The sequence below is a fragment of the Oncorhynchus masou genome, unplaced genomic scaffold (genome assembly GCF_036934945.1).
Source record: "Oncorhynchus masou masou isolate Uvic2021 unplaced genomic scaffold, UVic_Omas_1.1 unplaced_scaffold_1043, whole genome shotgun sequence".
NCBI classification, from domain to species: domain Eukaryota; kingdom Metazoa; phylum Chordata; class Actinopteri; order Salmoniformes; family Salmonidae; genus Oncorhynchus; species Oncorhynchus masou.
In genome coordinates, this window is record NW_027000132.1 from 124,818 (window position 1) to 146,905 (window position 22,088).

At 45.9% G+C, this 22,088-nt stretch overlaps 1 protein-coding gene across 2 annotated transcripts; it reads right to left on the reverse strand.

Annotated features, from left to right (window-relative positions):
• Window positions 1–436: 436 nt before the first annotated feature.
• On the reverse strand, window positions 437–20,260 carry LOC135528828 (sialoadhesin-like). 2 transcript variants are annotated; one of them, XM_064957885.1, is made up of 13 exons: window positions 20,191–20,260; window positions 6,270–6,347; window positions 5,653–5,997; window positions 5,271–5,489; window positions 4,759–5,118; window positions 4,386–4,604; window positions 3,357–3,683; window positions 2,780–3,034; window positions 2,316–2,579; window positions 2,041–2,128; window positions 1,910–1,949; window positions 1,702–1,782; window positions 437–1,607 (listed from the first exon to the last, which is right to left on the reverse strand). In XM_064957885.1, the coding sequence occupies exons 2-13, from the start codon at window positions 6,322–6,324 to the stop codon at window positions 1,536–1,538; spliced, it is 2,325 nt and encodes a 774-aa protein (XP_064813957.1). In that variant the 5' UTR covers window positions 6,325–6,347; window positions 20,191–20,260; the 3' UTR covers window positions 437–1,535. The 2 variants fall into 2 exon arrangements, with proteins under 2 accessions (XP_064813957.1, XP_064813956.1); XM_064957884.1 differs by lacking the exon at window positions 20,191–20,260 and adding an exon at window positions 19,977–20,157.
• Window positions 20,261–22,088: the final 1,828 nt, after the last annotated feature.

A 22,088-nucleotide genomic window follows, 5' to 3' on the forward strand; every position in this document is an offset into this window, starting at 1 on the left:
GGCTTCTTGTCCTCCGTTGACTCTGCTGCTGCTACTGTTACTCTACGCTGGCTTCTTGTCCTCTGTTGACTCTGCTGTTGCTACTGTTACTCTACGCTGGCTTCTTGTCCTCTGTTGACTCTGCTGCTGCTACTGTTACTCTACGCTGGCTTCTTGTCCTCTGTTGACTCTGCTGCTGCTACTGTTACTCTACGCTGGCTTCTTGTCCTCTGTTGACTCTGCTGCTGCTACTGTTACTCTACGCTGGCTTCTTGTCCTCTGTTGACTCTGCTGCTGCTACTGTTACTCTACGCTGGCTTCTTGTCCTCTGACTCTGCTGCTGCTACTGTTACTCTACGCTGGCTTCTTGTCCTCTGACTCTGCTGCTGCTACTGTTACTCTACGCTGGCTTCTTGTCCTCTGACTCTGCTGCTGCTACTGTTACTCTACGCTGGCTTCTTGTCCTCTGACTCTGCTGCTGCTACTGTTACTCTACGCTGGCTTCTTGTCCTCTGTTGACTCTGCTGCTGCTACTGTTACTCTACGCTGGCTTCTTGTCCTCTGACTCTGCTGCTGCTACTGTTACTCTACGCTGGCTTCTTGTCCTCTGTTGACTCTACTGCTGCTACTGTTACTCTACGCTGGCTTCTTGTCCTCTGTTGACTCTGCTGCTGCTACTGTTACTCTACGCTGGCTTCTTGTCCTCTGTTGACTCTGCTGCTGCTACTCTACGCTGGCTTCTTGTCCTCCGTTGACTCTGCTACTGTAACTAGCTGTTTCTCACTATGCTGCTGATTTCTGATATAATATTTTCTTTGTGAATGCTCGCTAGCTGTGTTTGAACCTCGCCCGCATCGTTCAAAATCTGGAATTGGCAAAATCCCATAAAAAAGATAAGCAATACAATCTACAGATAGTAAACAGATAAGTTGACATGTTGAACCTGTAAATGAACCCACAAATGCTGATGCTCCAGATACTCAACTAGTGTAAAAAAGGCCAGTTTCATTGCTTCTTTAATCAGCGAGCACAACAGTTTTCAGCTGTGCTAACATAATAACAATATGGTTTTCTAATGATTAATTTACCTTTTAAAATGATAAACTTGGATTAGCTAACACAACGTGCCATTGGAACACAGGGGTAATGGTTGCTGATAATTGGCTTCTGCACGCCTTTGTAGATATTCCATAAAACATCTGCATTTTCCAGGTAGAATAGTATTTTACAACATTAACAATGTCTACACTGCATTTCTGATCAATTAGATGCTATTTTAATGGACACATTTTTTTGCTTTTCTTTCAAAAACAAGGACATTTTAAGTGACCCCAAACTTTTGAACGGTAGTGCACATACTGTATTTATCATTAGAAGAACAATCTAAATTCCAGCACATACTCAAAAGTTAAAGCTCATTGTCTCAAACCTAGATAAGAAAGCAACATGATAGTAAGAGAATAACATTGTGAGGCCTAGCTTTGGTTTGATGCTGTTGCTCTTCAGTCCAAGTTCTGTGGTGGTTCTCTTCAGTCCATGTTCTGTCGTGGTTCTCTTTAGTTCTCGTAATCGGAGGACTCAGCATCTATCTGAGTGCCTGTGTGTGTCACTGCCAAGTCTCTCACATTCTGAAAGGAGACACATTGAATGAGCACTTTACAAACCACTCCCTCTAACACTTGTATGTACACGGACACACAGACTGCATTATAAGAGACTTACTGCCAGGGTGTCATACTCTGGTGACCTGGTCTTCATGTTCAGAGATGTGTACATGTCACTGTTGGGGTCAGGATGGACACTCTGTGGAGAGAGACACAGAAACACAAACACTCAATACTGCATAAAACACAAATACATTCATTCATTCATTTATTGTCTATGTTTGTGGTATTGGGATTGAAATAACTTCGGGTGTTGACATTATTACCAGTGTGTCTGCTGTGTCATCACTTCCTCCTGTGGATCTCCTGTAATGAGGAACAGAGTGAGTTCTGCTCTCTACTGACCTCTAGTGGAAGTTTATGTTACTAATACAGGATATGTAAATTAAATCCTCACCTCTTCAGAGTGCAGTAGATGGTGAGTAGCAGAGCTCCAGCAGTCAGGACAGCCCCCACCCCCACCACAGGAACCCAGGGAAACACTGCTGCAGGGTCATGAGTTTATAAATGCATGGTGGAGATATGACAGAGGAAACCAGGGAAGAACAAAATGAAACAATATGTATTTAATTCTGTCATACAGTATGATGAGTGTCTCACATTGCTAACTATTATTTATTGTTGTTGACCTGTGTGATTATCAATGAATAGAGGAAGATGAGGTGAACTAACACTGAACGTCCACAGACACAGAAGAAGAGTTGAGACGTCCATATTTATTCTCAGCCTCACAGTAATATTCTCCTCTGTCCTCAGAGCTGATATTATGGATGATGTAACTCTGTCCTGATGCTTTTGGTGAGGCTACGTTCTTCTTGTACCAGGTGTATTTGTCCACAGGTGGGTTGGCATCACTGCTGCAGGTCAGAGTCACTGAACTGCCCTCCACTAGTTCACCAGAGGGACTGACTGACACTGAGGGGTTCAATGGACCATCTGGTGTAAAAAAAACAGTAGATTTAGTACAAATTAGGACAGTTATTAAACATATTATATAAACATTCCACAATTGTACTTTTCCACACAATTACTTTTAGATCCACCCTCTTATTCAAGATGATCAATTCAAGTATCATGTGGATATGTCACTACAATGTTAATATACCAAACTAAAGGGTTAAACCCCATGTACTTACATGTGACAGTGAGAGTCTCTTCAGCAGAGGGGAGATCCTCATGTCCTTCTACAGAACAGGAGTATCTGCCTGTATCCTCACTGCTGACTGAGAACAGGATATAGACAGGAGAGGAGGTGTTGCTGTTTGGTATAGACTGTCCATTCTTATACCAACTGTAGGCTGTGATGGGGTCCAGTGTACAGTTGGTTCTACATCTCAGTGTGACTCTCTCCCCCTCTAACACAGATGTAGGATCCATCTCCAACACAGCATCTAGAGTAAAAGGAACCACATCATTATTCTCCTCCTATATATGTCCTCTTATGTGAAATATTATATATTTTTTCCCTGTTGCATAACACTGCAGTGTCTGCATGACTGCCCTTAAATAAGGTAATTACGGTCATTAATTTGATATATTTAGACAGGACAGTCAACTCTGTAATAATTTCCACTGTTTTCCAGGAAGTCCTGGGTTCCATAGAATCAATAAAACAGATTAAAACACAACATTCTCATTAGCATACATACAAACAACACTCACATTACAGCTATCTAGATATGTGTCATAGATGTGAGATGAGTGACAGATTACCTGTGACAGTCAGGGAGACAGGTGAGCCAGAAAACTTGTCTCCAGATGTTATGAATCTGAATCTGTACCCAGCAGAGTCACTCAATCTCAGGTCTGTGATTCTCAGGGTACAGTCACTCTCCTTATCCCCAAGGTACTCTATATGACCCTCATACCCTGGCACTGAGCTCAGATCTTCAGCCTCCAGACCAGACCATTTAGTAAACCAGAAAGCTTGTTTGATCTCATGGTAACTGGGATATGTGTAAGAGCAGGAAATGTCCACTGTTGACCCCTTCAAAGCACAGATCTTCTGATGGGTGTAAGTCACACTCCAACACTTCTGACCTGAAATACAAGACAATATAACACCTTTATAAAATTCTTCATTACAATATCTACTCTACACTTATGCTGTTACGTTCCCCAGCAAGAACACCTCAAATGTAACCAAAACACAAATGGGAATTAATAAAAGAGTCACTGACAAAGACAAAAATGAGACCAGTGGGCTCTGAAAGACACTCATGGGGGAGTCCATTGAAAATGTACTATCAACAACAACTGGAACAAAAAGACATGAGCTTCCACAACATTTACCCAAGAAGAGGCAAACAAAATAAAACCCTCCAGTTGTAACACATTCTGACTAACGAGTGACACCAATCAGGGCACCTCACCTCCAAGTATCAATGAAAACAACAACACAACAATGTTTAAATCATATGCTGTGAAAGTAACCAGGAAGTGACTATCATTCAGCTTTGTAGTTTTTAAACTTTAGTAGTTATTTTTCATGGGTCTTCAGTGCTCAAAAAAAGTAGTGCAATGGTGTACAGGCTCAACAACATAATGAAAGGTATTTGGTAGAAGTAAATTCATCCATTGACTGCATTTTCATGAATTTGATTATATATCTTGAAGCCCATTCAACACTGCGTGGCAAAGCATACGGAACTAAAGCAGAAGTGGACATTACATTCACAGCAAATTCAATAATGATTGACTGACAACCTGAAACAAATGCTGTATGTCGAAGTCCACACTTACACTTTGCAGGAGAGAGGAGATCCTCATGGCCTTTTACAGCACAGGAGTAACTGTCTGCATCACTAAAGTCGTTTGTGTACATGCTGGAGGTGTCCTCCTTTACTTTGTGTCCGTTCTTGTACCAGATGTAGGTGGGGTTGTCAGTCAGAGTACAGGTGGTGATACAGGTCAGTGTCCTCTTCCCTGCCTCTGTGGCAGGACTCACATTCACCTGCAGGTCTGAATACAGAGTCAATGACAATAACATCATTAAACCAATAGTGTATTATGGATAAAAACATGTATAATGAAACATCTAATAGAAATGTATGTATTAACATGATCCTGTATGTATTAACATGATCCTGTATGTATTAACATGATCCAGTGTTACCTGTGACAGTCAGAGTTGTTCCAGGGAAGCTGTGTCCCCATCTTGATGTCTGTGTGTTGAATATGAACTTGTACTCAGCTGAGTCCTCCTCTCTCAGATCTGTGATTCTCAGGGTGGAGCGACCTCTCTCCTTCTCTCCAACATACTCCACACGACCTGCATACCCTGGGTCTGTGGTTAGGTCCTCAGGGATCAACTCATCCCTCCAGCTGTCACTCTGTTTAGGACTAAACCAGAGTGTTGATTTGACTGTATCATAACCACTGAAATAAGTACAGGATATGTCCACTGTTGACCCCTTCAAGGCACAGATTGTCCTCTTGGTGTAAGTCACTCTGTTGCAGTCCTGACCCTGGACACCTGCAATATAATGGAATCACATAAGTACATTATACAGTATTTTCAGATATTTTCATAAAAGCCCCATCAAATTATACAGTGAGACCAAAAGGACGTAGTACAAACATTCTGTATACTTGCTGTATTAGATTCCATATTAGATTCACACTCACACACTGCAGGAGAGTGGAGATCCTCATGGCCTTTTACAGCACAGGAGTAACTGTCTCCATAGTTACTGGAGACTGGGTCTTTGTACTGGGGGGAGGTGCTCTCATCTAGATTTTGTCCGTTCTTGTACCAGATGTAGGTGGGGTTGTCAGTCAGAGTACAGGTGGTGATACAGGTCAGTGTCTTATCCTGATGTCCACCAGTCACCTTCACCTGAAGACCTGGAGAAAAAACAATATCACTGGAAATCCCTTTATCACTGACTTATTACTCTAATACAAAGATGGAGGAAATCCTATGTTATACAGACATAAACACAAACCAAGACATTTATCCTGAACTAAATGGAATTCAACAGTTGAACTATATTGAATGTTACTGTACCTGTGACAGACAGAGTGACTCCAGGATCACCAGTATATCTCCATGTTCCAGTCTGATCTGTAAATCTGAATTTGTACGTAGCTGAGTCACTCTCTCTCAGGTCTGTGATTGTCTGGGTGTGACCATTCTCTTCATCCTCACGGTACGTCACACGTCCTTTGTAGTCTGGGTCATCACTCAGACTTACAGGACCAACAGCATCATATTTGTTGAACCAGTAGGTTGTTGTGACTGTATGACCTCTGGGATATGTGTAAGAGCAGGTCAGCTCCACTGTTGACCCCTTCAAGGTACAGATACTCTGAGTGGTGTATGTCACACTCCAGCCATCCTGACCCAGTACCACTGAAACACAGTCACACAACGGTATCAGAATTAAGCCAAGGCCATTTGTCTCACACTGAAAGTAGGGTTTGTTCACATGTTGTTGCTGTAGTTGCTGAGTGTGAATGGAAACTGTAGAAAAGCATCACTCAATGAGGTGTGAAAGATAACTATTTAAAGTGAAGTGGCGATGCCTAACAGAACACACCAGAATAACATTATGATTCTTATCCTTTTAGAAATGTCTGTAGATTGTTAAACAGAGCAACTAAAAGATAAGAATGAGACCATACCTGCTACAGACCAGAGGAAGACCCCCAACACACTTCCTGCTGTTCTCAAGGCCATTGTTGCATCTCCCACCCTGCAGTCTTAGAAACAAAAACAACAACTCACTCTATAGCTGGTGAATAAATCCACTTGATACATAAAACTCTAAATGGGGCACAGGGCCTCATTACTGAAAATGAACCAGACTCATATTGTATTGTGTTGTATTGTGCTCTATGGTTGTCTATCTGAATATTGTCTGTATGTAATGTGTGTGATGTGTTGCATGTCTGTCTATTTAAGATGACTTGATGCATGATTCAAAATCTATTTCCTAATGGATACAATAAAGTCATCGTCATCATCAACAACAAAAACAACAACCACATATTGTCACGGCTTTCGTTGTGGGAAGGAGGAGCAGACCAAAATGCAGCGTAGTTGTGATTCATTTTATTTAATAAGGAAACTATACATGATAAACTAACAAACGTCCGAAAACCAAACAGCCCTATTTTATAAAAATAATTTATTATCATCAGTACCATTCATTCTTTACAAATCATAATTTACATACATACACAAAAAGATATTTTTAATTAAACTAATTAAATGAAACTAAACATAAACCCCAAACAAAACCTCAGGGGAGCATCTTCCCTCCCCGTCACCCTACAAAACACCTTTCCCTATCTCCCCGTCCCTAATCTAACCTCTTACAAATCTAAATGACACCCAGCCCTAAACCCCCTTCCACCTCTCCCGAGCAGCATGCTGCCCCCACTTCCTCTCCTCCCTCTTCATCCTCCCCCTCAAATCTCCTTCCACTCTCCTCACTATCCCTTCCACCCCCCAATCTCTCCCTGTCTTCACCATGTTCTGCCTGGCTTCCCACAGCCCCCGTTTAAAGAGACTCATGAGAAGCCAGAGCAGAAACCTGTCCCTATCCGTCCCTCTCACTCTCCCTACACCCCTCTCTAACCTGGCCCACGTCAATACAAAATCCCCCTTTACCAAACCTAACAATACCCGTGCCCTAGCCCATACTACTCCGGCAAAGGCACAGTCCCAAAAGACATGACGCACAGTCTCCTCCCTGCCACAAGAGGATCTTGGACAGGTGGGGGATTGCACTAAACTAAACCGGTACAAGATGGAACGTACCGGCAAACGCTATGAAGGCTCAACCAATTCAGGTCCTTGAGCCTGTTGTCCAGACCCCGCACCTGCACTCCCTCCCAGACCGCTTCCGAGATACCTACTACAGGCGCCCGACTCTCTGCCTTTCTGGCCTCCTCGTACAGGTGCCTATGATCTAAACCTACTCGGGCAACTTCAACCTCAGGGTGCGCACGCAGCCACTTGGCCGCATGACCAAAGTGCCACGGCAGCTGTTCCGCCCGAGGACCCGTGTTAGACCACACCATTATGCTTCTCGCCTGATACGAGAAAAACACCCGCAGGAAGTAACCGGACGGGTGTATCACTGGCTGAGCAAGCTCCGTTAACAAGAAAGAAACAAAAATTGTGTCCAGCTTGAGGGGGAAATGTGGTACCCCCCTACCTCCCTCCCCGATGGGACAGATCATACGTGCCCTGGCGACCCACTCATACCTGCCACTCCACATAAACTGAAACACAAGCTTCACTAGAGGCCTTCTCAGACAAACCGGCAATGGGTAGATGTATGCCAAATACAAAAGCGACGGCAACACATCCACCTTTAGGACCAGGACCTTGCCCATAAAAGACAAAAACCTAGCTTTCCACATTGCTAGCTTCCTCTGTACCACTGCAATACACATGTTCCAGTTTAGCGTCGCAGAGCCGGAGGTCTCAAAATGGACCCCGAGAATCCTCAGGGCCCCCTTACAGAGAGATAACCCCCCAGGCACATCCGTTCTACCGCGCCATCTTCCGAAAAACTTGACGGAAGACTTTGCATGATTCAGAACTGCTCCCGACGCTCGAGTGAAATCCCCAAAGATGGCAAGGGACCTTGTCAGGCACGAGTCCTTGCACAACAACAAGGAAGTGTCGTCGGCGTACTGCGTCATCTTAACACGCAGTCCACCACTTCCAGGGATCAGCAGACCTTCCACCCCTGTGTCTGCCCTAATGGCAGCCCCCAGAGGCTCCATGTACAGAACGAAGAGGAGAGCCGAGAGTGGGCACCCCTGCCTGACCCCAGACGAGAGGTCAAAAACGTCACCCAAGTGACTATTTACACTAACTCGGCACCCCGCTCCGACATATAATGTACGAATCCATCCTATAAACTTCTCCCCAAATCCTAATCGACCTAACACTCTGAATAAAAAGGATCTATTCACGCGATCAAAGGCTTTCGCCTGATCTAGCGCTGCTACCATAAAAGGCAGTCCTCTATCTTCAACCCAAGCGATGGAGTCCCTGATTAACTGTAGGTTCCATCTAATAGAGCGGCCCTCTACCCCGCACGTCTGATCCTCATGAACGACGTAGGGAAGGGCTGTGCGCAACCGGTCTGCTAAAACCTTTGCAAGTAGCTTGTAATCTACACACAGCATGGTCAACGGCCGCCAGTTGCCAAGGTCAGTTACTTCCCCCTTCTTATATAAAAGTGACAGCACACCAACAGCCATTGATCGCCCCGGGACCCCCGTCTCAAGGATGGCCTTCAAGACTTCGAGGACCACTGGTCCAAGTATACCCCAAAACTTGAGATAAAACTCAGCCGGCAGCCCATCCATCCCAGGCACCTTCCCTTTTCCCATCCTCCTAAGAGCGCTCTCAACCTCTTCTAGTGAGATCTGGGCCTCCATCACTTCTCTAATGTCCTCCGGCAACCGCCTGGACAAGTGTTCTAAAAACACATTTCCCTGCTCTACATCTATTTCCCTTTCCTTAAATAAACCTTGGAAATGATCAGTTGTCACCCTGACCATATCCTCTGGTTCTCTAACTATACTACCATTTTCTTCCCTAACACCAAGCATTACCTTCCTACTCTGTCTTGCCCTAACCGACTTAAAGAACATAGCAGAACAAGTCTCATTATGTTCTAGAAAGCCGCTATGCGCACGCTCCAGGAAAACTCGAGCCTTCCGCTCCTGCAACTCCCTGAGCTGCGCCTTTAGGGTTGAGGATCTCTCCCAGTCAAACAACCCGCCGAGGTTGCCTGCCTCGTATTCGAGATCAATTAACCTTTGGATACGATCCACCTCCCTCCTCTCCTCCCTTTTTTTCCTCTTGCAATACCCTATTATAAAAGCCCTAATCCTCACCTTAACTAATTCCCACCACTCTAACACCCCCTCGCACATGGACCGGAGACCCTCAAGCCTCCTAAAGAAAACATAAAACCCGTCAACAAAAGCCTGCTCCTCCAGCACGTCCCGATCTAGCTTCCAGTACCCCTTACCAAAGAGGCAGACCGACGACCCCACCTGCAGGAGCACCCCGTCGTGATCCGAAAAGAAAACAGGCAACAGCCGCCCAGACAACTTTCCCAAAGACCTGGGTACAAAAATATAGTCGAGCCTCCGCTCAACCCCCCTGGAGTTACGCCATGTAGGACCGTCCATTTTCGGAGTAGTGTGCATACCACCATCTACCAGACCATGGCAAGCCATTAGCCTAGCAATGGCGCCTGCACTGTTATCCCCCCCCTCTTCCTAAATCTGTATTAAAATCCCCCCCTATCACTAATTTCCTATTTGTAACACACAGGGGCGTCAGACAGTCCACCATCTCCTTCCTGTCTGCCACCCCCTGTGGCCCATACACCACCACTAATCTAAATTTACACTCCCTTATCGTGACATCCACCCCTATAACTCTCCCCTGCATTACAACAAAGGAATCTTCTACTTTTACCTCCCTGTGTCCACACAAAATCCCTACCCCAGATGAGTGCACCCCCCCTACACCCCAAACCGACTCTCCCTTGTCCCACTCCCTCTTAAATCTACTAACAACCCCTCCATCCCTCAGGTGAACCTCCTGTAAAAAACAAAAATCAAACCCCACACCCACCAAATAACTAAAAACCGCCCTCCTCTTAACAACATATCTTAAACCCCTTACATTTAAACTAACAAAAGTAAAATTAGACTCCATGAAGAAAATAAAATACAACATGTAATATACTCAAATACTAAACCCAGACAGAAAAAAAACAAAAACAGGAGACTCACCCGATGCTCCCCTGCTCCATATCTACCGGTGAGAACACCATCTGTAATCCCGACATCCCCCCCCTCTTCCTCCATCACACCATCCCAGGATGCAGGAATAGTGTTTGGCTTCGGGGTGCCCTGCATCCTGGGTCTACCCCCACAATCCTCCCCCTCCCCAGTGTTGCAGCTGGTTTGGAAGAAAATTGGGGAGGCTGAGTCCCCAAACAAAAACCCCCCACCTCCTCCTGTACCCAGTCCTGAGTCTTGTTAGGTGTGTCACCACCCAAATGAAGTTGAGAGTCTTGGGAAACCAGCAGCAACCCAGAGGTTTCTCCCACCCCCATCACTCTCTTGGCCATCCCCTCCCCCTCACTGTCGGCCAATCGCACCCTCCTCTTCATTCTCTTCTTTGGTGATGGCGGCAGTGGAGAGATACCACCCCCTCCCCCCGCCAGCTCCTCCACCATACCCCTCATCTCTTCCACCATGTCACTTTCCCCCAGTCCACTTGCTCTTCCACCGTCTTCTTCTCTAACATTCCTCCCTCACTTTCTTCTCTCTCATTCTCCTCCACTCGGTTACCTTCTTCCACCGCTTTTCCTGGTTCTCCTACTCCCGTGCCTTCCGTTTCCTTCTCTCTTCCATCCACCGCTTCTTGCTCCTCCTCCTTCCTTGTAGCCTTCCCCTCTGGACTTGTAGTCTTATCATGAGGCATGTTTCCTTCCCCTCCTCTTCTTCCCCCATCCCCAGCTCCTGCCCCCCCCCCAGCCGCAGACGCATATGACCTCTGACGGGCCGGGCACTCCCGCCACAGGTGTGCTGACGAGCCACACCCATGGCATGTCTTAGGCTTGTCACAATCCCTCGCCTCGTGATCCTCAGATCCACAAAATCTGCATTTTCTCATGCTGCACGAGGCAAAAATGTGTCCATAGGCCATACAGCGCCTGCAAAATGGGGGCTGACGTGCATAAAACAAAGTCCCCCTGTCAGCCCCAAGGGAGAACATAGCAGGAGGATGAAGGTATCCACCATGTCCCTTTGGGTCCTCCCTGGGGAGGGCCTGGAAACCTCTCCTCCCATTCCAAAACCCAAGGGAGTCTTTGAGGTGCCTAGCTGAGGAAACGTTATCCATGTATCTCCCCAGAAAAGCCCTCACCTCTTCATCCTTAACGTAAGGGTTATACATGTTAACAGTCACAACCCTAAAGTTATTCTTCGCCAGACTTGATATTTCGTAGTGGCACATCGGCCTCTCTCCTCCCACTGCTCTTGCCCTTCTAAGGATATCATCATGCTTTTCTTCAGAATATAGCGCGACGTCGTATGCTCCCTCCAACGAGTTGCCTTGGAAACAAAACACGTCCTTCACCGTCAGCTTTAGAATCCCCATCAATATAATTCTTCCAAAAGATTCTCGTCCTAACGGCTCCAACTCCTTTTCCTTCCAAGCAAAACGAATCGTGTTAGCCAGCCCAATCCCAGGGATCGACCGTGATGATGTATTTAGCACCATCTCCGCAAGGAGAATGGCGCTCGTTCTTTTCTCTTCCGATACAAGAAAAAACGAAAATCCAAAAGTGACCGCAACTGTCCGGTGAAAACTAGCACAGAGACAGGAACAATCACCCACAAACACACAGTGAAACCCAGGCTACCTAAATATGGTTCCCAATCAGAGACAACGACTAACACCTGCCTCTGATTGAGAACCATATCAGGCCAGACATAGAAATAGACAAACAAGACATCCAACATAGAATGCCCACTCAGATCACACCCTGACCAACCAAAACATAGAAACATACAAATAAACTATGGTCAGGGTGTGACACATATTGAACAGATCTGTATTACTGTAAACACATATTTCTACATTGATTATTCAGAAGCTGTTTTATTCTCAGAAACCCAAATATAGGAGGATAAATGTTCCATCTTTTACGGTCCGTCAAGCTGTACAGCAGCCTAAAGACTGACCACCAGGTTGAATGATAACTGCTATCACCAAGCTGTACAGCAGCCTAAAGACTGACCACCAGGTTGAATGATAGCTGCTATCACCAAGCTGTACAGCAGCCTAAAGACTGACCACCAGGTTGAATGATAGCTGCTATCACCAAGCTGTACAGCAGCCTAAAGACTGACCACCAGGTTGAATGATAACTGCTATCACCAAGCTGTACAGCAGCCTAAAGACTGACCACCAGGTTGAATGATAGCTGCTATCACCAAGCTGTACAGCAGCCTAAAGACTGACCACCAGGTTGAATGATAGCTGCTATCACCAAGCTGTACAGCAGCCTAAAGACTGACCACCAGGTTGAATGATAGCTGCTATCACCAAGCTGTACAGCAGCCTAAAGACTGACCACCAGGTTGAATGATAACTGCTATCACCAAGCTGTACAGCAGCCTAAAGACTGACCACCAGGTTGAATGATAGCTGCTATCACCAAGCTGTACAGCAGCCTAAAGACTGACCACCAGGTTGAATGATAGCTGCTATCACCAAGCTGTACAGCAGCCTAAAGACTGACCACCAGGTTGAATGATAGCTGCTATCACCAAGCTGTGAGGATAAACAGCAAGTGACTCACACACACACTTTTCTTTAAGGGGGTAGCTCCGCTTCAATATTGCAGATTGTGGCTTCCATCATTGTAATTGTCTGAATCATTTCCAATTCCCTATTTATAACTTGTAAATATTTAAAATATATATCAAATATAAATACATATATACATTATATTTAATATATATTAATATATATACAGTGTATATCATATATGTCATAAACTCAGCAAAAAAGAAAAGTCCCTTTTTCAGGACCCTGTCTTGCAAAAATATTTTGTAAAATGCTAATAACTTCACAGATCTACATTGTAAAGGGTTTAAACACTGTTTCCCATGCTTGTTCAATGAACCATAAACAATTAATCAACATGCACCTGCAGAACGGTCGTTAAGACACTAACAGCTTACATACTATCGGCAATTAAGGTCACAGTTATGAAAACTTAGGACACTAAAGAGGCCTTTCTACTGACTCTGAAAAACACCAAAAGAAAGATGCCCAGGGTCCCTGCTCCTCCTCGTGAACTTGCCTTAGGCATGCTGCAAGGAGGCATGAGGACTGCAGATGTGGCCAGGGCAATAAATTGCAATGTCCGTACTGTGAGACGCCTAAGACAGCGCTACAGGAAGACAGGGTGGACAGCTGATCATCCTCGCAGTGGCAGACCACGTGTAACAACACCTGCACAGGATCGGTACAACCGAACATCACAAAAAGTAGTACACTATTTAGGAAATAGGGTGCCATTTGGTACACACCCACTGTTGGCCATTGTGTTTAGTACTGGTACCTAATAATAATGTCCTCAATAATGTTGGGTGGACTATTTTGTGTTCTTTATGCTAGTCTTAACTTTTTTAGTTCTTAATGTCTCTGCCATCATTTCCTCTGGCCGAAACAGCTTCTAAACATCAGAACAGTGATCACTAAACTTGATTTGGATGAACATTTCTACTTCAACAGGTCTGCAACTTTGGACATTCTGCTTACTCCGGACCAGACCCTGATCCCCGGCAACAGAGAGTCAAGCGAGCAGGCATACTGACGATATTACGTCGGTCATCAAATAGAACCCCAAATAGACCAAGAAACTGGAAGAGCTCGAGACTATCCTGTCAACAGGACCTGAATAACTGTATTATATGTTGCTCCTTCTTTTTCAACCTCACCTGTGCTCCTCCTTTTTGAACCTCACCTGTGCAACTAGGGGCAGCAAAACTGAAGTTCACCTATACTCTACACATGCATAAAAAGCCCTCCCTTTGGCAAATCAGACCATATCTTTATCCTCCTGCTTCCTGCCTACAAGCAAAAGCAAACAGGATGTACCAGAGACACGCTCAATACAGAAGTGATCCGATCAGGTGGATGCTCAGCTACAGGACTGTTTCACTTGCACAGACTGGAATATGTTCCGGGATTCATCCAATAACATGGAGGAATTGATCACGTCATTCACCACTTCATTAATAAGTTTATCTCTGACATGGTCACCACAGTGACCTACAGACGTACCAACCAGAAGCCATGGATTACAGGCAACATCTGCACAGAGCTAAAGGCTAGAGCTTCCGCTTTCAAGGAACGGGACACTAATCCGGACCCTTAAAGAAATTCTGCTATGACCTCCGATGAGCAATCAAACCGGAAACGCGTCAATACAGTGTGTAGACTTAGAGTGATTATCTTAATTTACCGAGGTTAGCTAGCCAGCTATTTGTCGTCCTTAACGTAGGAGTCACTGCTAGCTAGCTAGCCAACAGCTAGCCAACGTCTTCCGAATTGAACTTCAACAACCCGGTCAACATTCCGCCTCGCTCCACAGGTAGTATCACATTTTCATTTCACTTCATTACAGTACAACGGTTTGATTTGTTTGATCGTAGCTAGCTAGCTACTTAGCCGTCTTTGTATCTAAGACAATTGTGTAGTAGCGATTTTCTAGGTTAGCTAGCCAGCTATTGTCGTTCTTTTAACGTAACGTTACGTAATCAACACTGCTAGCTAGCCAGCTAGCCCCCGAATAGCAGCACTGTAGAAACTATTACACTCGACGGAACGACTTGATTAGTGTAGTGTCAACAACGTAGCCACTGCCAGCTAGCCTACTCCAGCAGTACTGTATCATTTCAATCATTTTAGTCAATAAGATTCTTGCTACGTAAGCTTAACGTTCTGAACATTCGATAAGTGTAGTCCACTTGTCATTCCAATCTCCTTTGCATTAGCGTAGCCTCTTCTGTAGCCTGTCAACTATGTGTCTATCTATCCCTGTTCTCTCCTCTCTGCACAGACCATACAAACGCTCCACACCGCGTGGCCGCGGCCACCCTAATCTGGTGGTCCCAGCGCGCACGACCCACGTGGAGTTCCAGGTCTCCGGTAGCCTCTGGAACTGCCGATCTGCGGCCAACAAGGCAGAGTTCATCTCAGCCTATGCCTCCCTCCAGTCCCTCGACTTCTTGGCACTGACGGAAACATGGATCACCACAGACAACACTGCTACTCCTACTGCTCTCTCTTCGTCCGCCCACGTGTTCTCGCACACCCCGAGAGCTTCTGGTCAGCGGGGTGGTGGCACCGGGATCCTCATCTCTCCCAAGTGGTCATTCTCTCTTTCTCCCCTTACCCATCTGTCTATCGCCTCCTTTGAATTCCATGCTGTCACAGTTACCAGCCCTTTCAAGCTTAACATCCTTATCATTTATTGCCCTCCAGGTTCCCTCGGAGAGTTCATCAATGAGCTTGATGCCTTGATAAGCTCCTTTCCTGAGGACGGCTCACCTCTCACAGTCCTGGGCGACTTTAACCTCCCCACGTCTACCTTTGACTCATTCCTCTCTGCCTCCTTCTTTCCACTCCTCTCCTCTTTTGACCTCACCCTCTCACCTTCCCCCCTACTCACAAGGCAGGCAATACGCTCGACCTCATCTTTACTAGATGCTGTTCTTCCACTAACCTCATTGCAACTCCCCTCCAAGTCTCCGACCACTACCTTGTATCCTTTTCCCTCTCGCTCTCATCCAACACTTCCCACACTGCCCCTACTCGGATGGTATCGCGCCGTCCCAACCTTCGCTCTCTCTCCCCCGCTACTCTCTCCTCTTCCATCCTATCATCTCTTCCCTCTGCTCATACCTTCTCCAACCTATCTCCTGATTCTGCCTCCTCAACCCTCCTCTCTTCCCTTTCTGCATCCTTTGACTCTCTATGTCCCCTATCCTCCAGGCCGGCTCGGTCCTCCCCTCCCGCTCCGTGGCTCGACGACTCACTGCGAGCTCACAGAACAGTGCTCCGGGCAGCCGAGCGGAAATGGAGGAAAACTCGCCTCCCTGCGGACCTGGCATCCTTTCACTCCCTCCTCTCTACATTTTCCTCCTCTGTCTCTGCTGCTAAAGCCACTTTCTTCCACTCTAAATTCCAAGCATCTGCCTCTAACCCTAGGAAGCTCTTTGCCACCTTCTCCTCCCTCCTGAATCCTCCTCCCCCTCCCCCCCTCCTCCCTCTCTGCAGATGACTTCGTCAACCATTTTGAAAAGAAGGTCGACGACATCCGATCCTCGTTTGCTAAGTCAAACGACACCGCTGGTTCTGCTCACACTGCCCTACCCTGTGCTCTGACCTCTTTCTCCCCTCTCTCTCCAGATGAAATCTCGCTTCTTGTGACGGCCAGCCGCCCAACAACCTGCCCGCTTGACCCTATCCCCTCCTCTCTTCTCCAGACCATTTCCGGAGACCTTCTCCCTTACCTCACCTCGCTCATCATCCCTGACCGCTGGCTACGTCCCTTCCGTCTTCAAGAGAGCGAGAGTTGCACCCCTTCTGAAAAAACCTACACTCGATCCCTCCGATGTCAACAACTACAGACCAGTATCCCTTCTTTCTTTTCTCTCCAAAACTCTTGAACGTGCCGTCCTTGGCCAGCTCTCCCGCTATCTCTCTCAGAATGACCTTCTTGATCCAAATCAGTCAGGTTTCAAGACTAGTCATTCAACTGAGACTGCTCTTCTCTGTATCACGGAGGCGCTCCGCACTGCTAAAGCTAACTCTCTCTCCTCTGCTCTCATCCTTCTAGACCTATCGGCTGCCTTCGACACTGTGAACCATCAGATCCTCCTCTCCACCCTCTCCGAGTTGGGCATCTCCGGCGCGGCCCACGCTTGGATTGCGTCCTACCTGACAGGTCGCTCCTACCAGGTGGCGTGGCGAGAATCTGTCTCCTCGCCACGCGCTCTCACCACTGGTGTCCCCCAGGGCTCTGTTCTAGGCCCTCACCTATTCTCGCTATACACCAAGTCACTTGGCTCTGTCATAACCTCACATGGTCTCTCCTATCATTGCTATGCAGACGACACACAATTAATCTTCTCCTTTCCCCCTTCTGATGACCAGGTGGCGAATCGCATCTCTGCATGTCTGGCAGACATATCAGTGTGGATGACGGATCACCACCTCAAGCTGAACCTCGGCAAGACGGAGCTGCTCTTCCTCCCGGGGAAGGACTGCCCGTTCCATGATCTCGCCATCACGGTTGACAACTCCATTGTTTCCTCCTCCCAGAGCGCTAAGAACCTTGGCGTGATCCTGGACAACACCCTGTCGTTCTCAACTAACATCAAGGCGGTGGCCCGTTCCTGTAGGTTCATGCTCTACAACATCCGCAGAGTACGCCCCTGCCTCACACAGGAAGCGGCGCAGGTCCTAATCCAGGCACTTGTCATCTCCCGTCTGGATTACTGCAACTCGCTGTTGGCTGGGCTCCCTGCCTGTGCCATCAAACCCCTACAACTCATCCAGAACGCCGCAGCCCGTCTGGTGTTCAACCTTCCCAAGTTCTCTCACGTCACCCCGCTCCTCCGCTCTCTCCACTGGCTTCCAGTTGAAGCTCGCATCCGCTACAAGACCATGGTGCTTGCCTACGGAGCTGTGAGGGGAACGGAACCGCAGTACCTCCAGGCTCTGATCAGGCCCTACACCCAAACAAGGGCACTGCGTTCATCCACCTCTGGCCTGCTCGCCTCCCTACCACTGAGGAAGTACAGTTCCCGCTCAGCCCAGTCAAAACTGTTCGCTGCTCTGGCCCCCCAATGGTGGAACAAACTCCCTCACGACGCCAGGACAGCGGAGTCAATCACCACCTTCCGGAGACACCTGAAACCCCACCTCTTCAAGGAATACCTAGGATAGGATAAGTAATCCTTCTCACCCCCCCCCTCCCCCTTAATGATTTAGATGCACTATTGTAAAGTGGCTGTTCCACTGGATGTCAGAAGGTGAATTCACCAATTTGTAAGTCGCTCTGGATAAGAGCGTCTGCTAAATGACTTAAATGTAAATGTAAATACAGGACGAAGGCTGAATCCTACTCTGCTGGCTCCGAAGAGAGAAGCATGTGGCTGGGCTTGCAAGCTATCATGGATTACAAAGGGGAATCCAGCCGCGAGCTGCCCAGTTACACAAGTCCACCAGACGAACTACAGTAAGTTACTTCTATGCTCGCTTAGTCTATTATCTATCCTGATGCCTAGTCACTTTACCCCTCCCTATGGGACAGCAGGTAGCCTAGCGGTTAAGAGCGTTGTGCCAGTAAAGGTTGCTGTTTTGACTTCCTGAGCTGGCAAAAGCAGTAAATTCTGCAGTTCTGCCCTTGAGCAAGGCAGTTAACCCACAACAACAACTGCTCCCGGGCGACGATTACGTCCATTTATACAGCCCCACGCACCTCTCTGATTCAGAGGGGTTGAATTAAATGTAGAAGACACATTTCAGTTGAATGCATTCAGTTGTGCAACTGACTAGGTATCCCCATTTCCCTTATATGTATGTACACAAACACCTCATTACCTCGTAGCCCTGCACATCGACTCTGTACTGTGAAACAGATGTTATTTTTACTCGTTATTGATATTCGTTAATCACTCTGTATTTATTCCTTGTGTCACTATTTCCCCCAAAACATTTATACAGTGTAAGTATTCAGACCCCTTTACCTATTTCGACGTTTTGTTACATTCCAGCCTTATTCTAAAATGGAATAAATAAACTATTTCCCTCATCATTCTACACACGATACACCATAAAGACAAAGCAAAAACATTATTTTTTTTACACAAGTATTCATAACCTTTGTTATGAGATTCGAAATTGAGCTCAGGTGTGTCATGTTTCCATTGATCGTCCTTAAAATGTGATTGGAGTCCACCTGTGGTAAATTCCTGTCTATATAAGGTCCCACAGTTGACTATGCATGTCAGAGAAAAAAACAAGCCATGACGGCGAAGGAATTGTCTGTAGAGGTCCGAGACAGGATTGGGTCTAGGCAAAGATTTGGGGAAGGGTACAAAACATGTCTGCAGCATTGAAGGTCCCCAAGAACACAGTGGCCTCCATCATTCTCTGCAGCACTCCACCAATCAGGCCTTTATTGTAGAGTGGCCAGTTGGAAGTCAGATGACAGCCAGCTTGAACTTTGTCCACAGGCACCCAAATGAGATCAGTCAGGTTTGAGGGAAAGATGAAAAGACTAGAGAGAGATCCTGGATGAAAACCTGCTCCTGTCACGCCCTGGTCAAAATATATTATGTTTATTCTCCATTTATTCGTTCAGGCCAGGGTGTGACATGGGTTATTGTGGTGTGTTTTTGTCTTGGGGTTTTGTGGGATGTCTAGCGTTAGTCTATGGCTGCCTGAGGCGGTTCTCAATCAGAGTCAGGTGATTATCGTTGTCTCTGATTGGGAACCATATTTAGACAGCCATATTCTTTGTGTGTTTCGTGGGTGATTGTCCTTAGTGTCCTTGTTCCTGTATCTGTGTTAGTTTACACTAGTATAGGCTGTTTCGGTTTTCGGTACGTTCTTTGTTTTGTAGTGTTTGTATTTAGATTTGTGTTACATTTTTGTTCATTAAACATGGATCGCAATCTACACGCTGCATTTTGGTCCGACTCTCCTTCACCGCATGAAAACCGTTACAGCTCCAGATCGCTCAGCACCTCTCAACAGGACAACGACCCTAAGCACACAGCCAAGACAACGCAGGAGTGGCTTCGGGACAAGTCTCTAAATGTCCTTCAGTGGCCCAGCCAGAGGCAGGACAAACCCGATCGAACATCTCTGGAGAAACCTGAAAATAGCTGTGCAGCGATGCTCCCCATCCAACCTGACAGAGCTTGAGAGGATCTGTAGAGAAGAATGAGAGAAACTCACCAAATACAAGTTTGCTAAGCTTGTTGCATCATACCCAAGAGGACTCAAGGCTGTTATCGCTGACAAGGTGCTTCAGAAAAAAAAAGGAAAGGACCCGACACGTTAGTCAGCATTTCAATCCACCTTCACTGTGTCTCATGTTAACACTACTCCTAAACACAACCCACCATCACTGTCTCATGTTAATACTACTCCTAAACACAACCCACCATCACTGTCTCATGTTAATACTACTCCTAAACACAACCCACTGTCACTGTCTCATGTTAATACTACTCCTAAACACAACCCACCATCACTGTGTCTCATGTTAATACTACTCCTAAACACAACCCACCATCACTGTGTCTCTTGTTAATACTACTCCTAAACACAACCCACCATCACTGTGTCTCTTGTTAATACTACTCCTAAACACAACCCACCATCACTGTGTCTCATGTTAACACTACTCCTAAACACAACCCACCATCACTGTGTCTCATGTTAATACTACTCCTAAACACAACCCACCATCACTGTCTCATGTTAACACTACTCCTAAACACAACCCACCATCACTGTCTCATGTTAATACTACTCCTAAACACAACCCACTGTCACTGTCTCATGTTAATACTACTCCTAAACACAACCCACCATCACTGTCTCATGTTAATACTACTCCTAAACACAACCCACCATCACTGTCTCATGTTAATACTACTCCTAAACACAACCCACCATCACTGTCTCATGTTAATACTACTCCTAAACACAACCCACTGTCACTGTCTCATGTTAATACTACTCCTACACACAACCCACCATCACTGTGTCTCATGTTAATACTACTCCTACACACAACCCACCATCACTGTGTCTCATGTTAATACTACTCCTACACACAACCCACCATCACTGTGTCTCATGTTAATACTACTCCTACACACAACCAACCATCACTGTGTCTCATGTTAATACTACTCCTAAAGCTCTTACTAAGAATCCACTTAATCACTCTTACTGTCACGCTTTAGGCCATTTTCAAAATGTATTGCCTTCAGAGCTCTTAAAACAGCATGCACAATCTTTATGTGAAACCACATGTACAATGTACATCCCATCTTTTTATAGCATACAATAGATCTGTGTATTTGTCAAGGGTGCAAATAATTTTGGTCATGACTCTGTATCCAACAATCAGATTAATATGTAAAAATAAACGTACACTCACTCACTCACACACACACACACACACACACACACACACACACACACACACACACACACACACACACACACACACACACACACACACACACACACACACACACACACACACACACACACACACACACACACGCACACACACACAAACACATCATTGACCCTGTTATACTGTGGCAGTGAACATGACCCTATTGAATGGAGATCTGGGTATTACTGGTATACTCTACTGATCATGTTTTAAACATGTAAATGAATAAACTGAACTAAACTAAACACATGAAACCCCAGTCCAGGGTCAGTATTCACAATGTGTATCAGAGTAGGAGAGCTGATCTGGGATCAGTTTAGCCTTTTAGATCATAATTATATGGATCATCTGAGACACTTTATGAATACAGGCCCTGATGTAACAACCAAAACACAGTTCAATATAAACCAACAAGTACAAAGATACAGGCAGTCATGTGATGTTTGGCTAAAAACAACAAAAGTAAACCATATTTCAAGATATTGTCAAGTGTACTTACAGAGTGAAGTGAAGAGGAGAGGTCTTGAACTTTCAGTCAACTTACTGTCACTGAATGGAAACAAGAAGTAGTTTACTGTAAGTATTAGTAGAAGCAGGCGTAGCCTATGTGTGAGTTCTGTGGTTGACACATTTTAAAGTAGCCTAGTCAGGTCATTAA

Coding starts and splice junctions, on each gene's coding strand:
- LOC135528828 (XM_064957885.1), bottom strand. CDS start 6,324: ATGGCCTTGAGAACAGCAGGAAGTGTGTTGGGGGTCTTCCTCTGGTCT. Junction 3,035..3,356: donor TGTCTCCCTGACTGTCACAG/GTAATCTGTCAC, acceptor CTTTTACTCTAG/ATGCTGTGTTGGAGATGGAT. Junction 2,129..2,315: donor TGTGTCTGTGGACGTTCAGT/GTTAGTTCACCT, acceptor ATGACCCTGCAG/CAGTGTTTCCCTGGGTTCCT.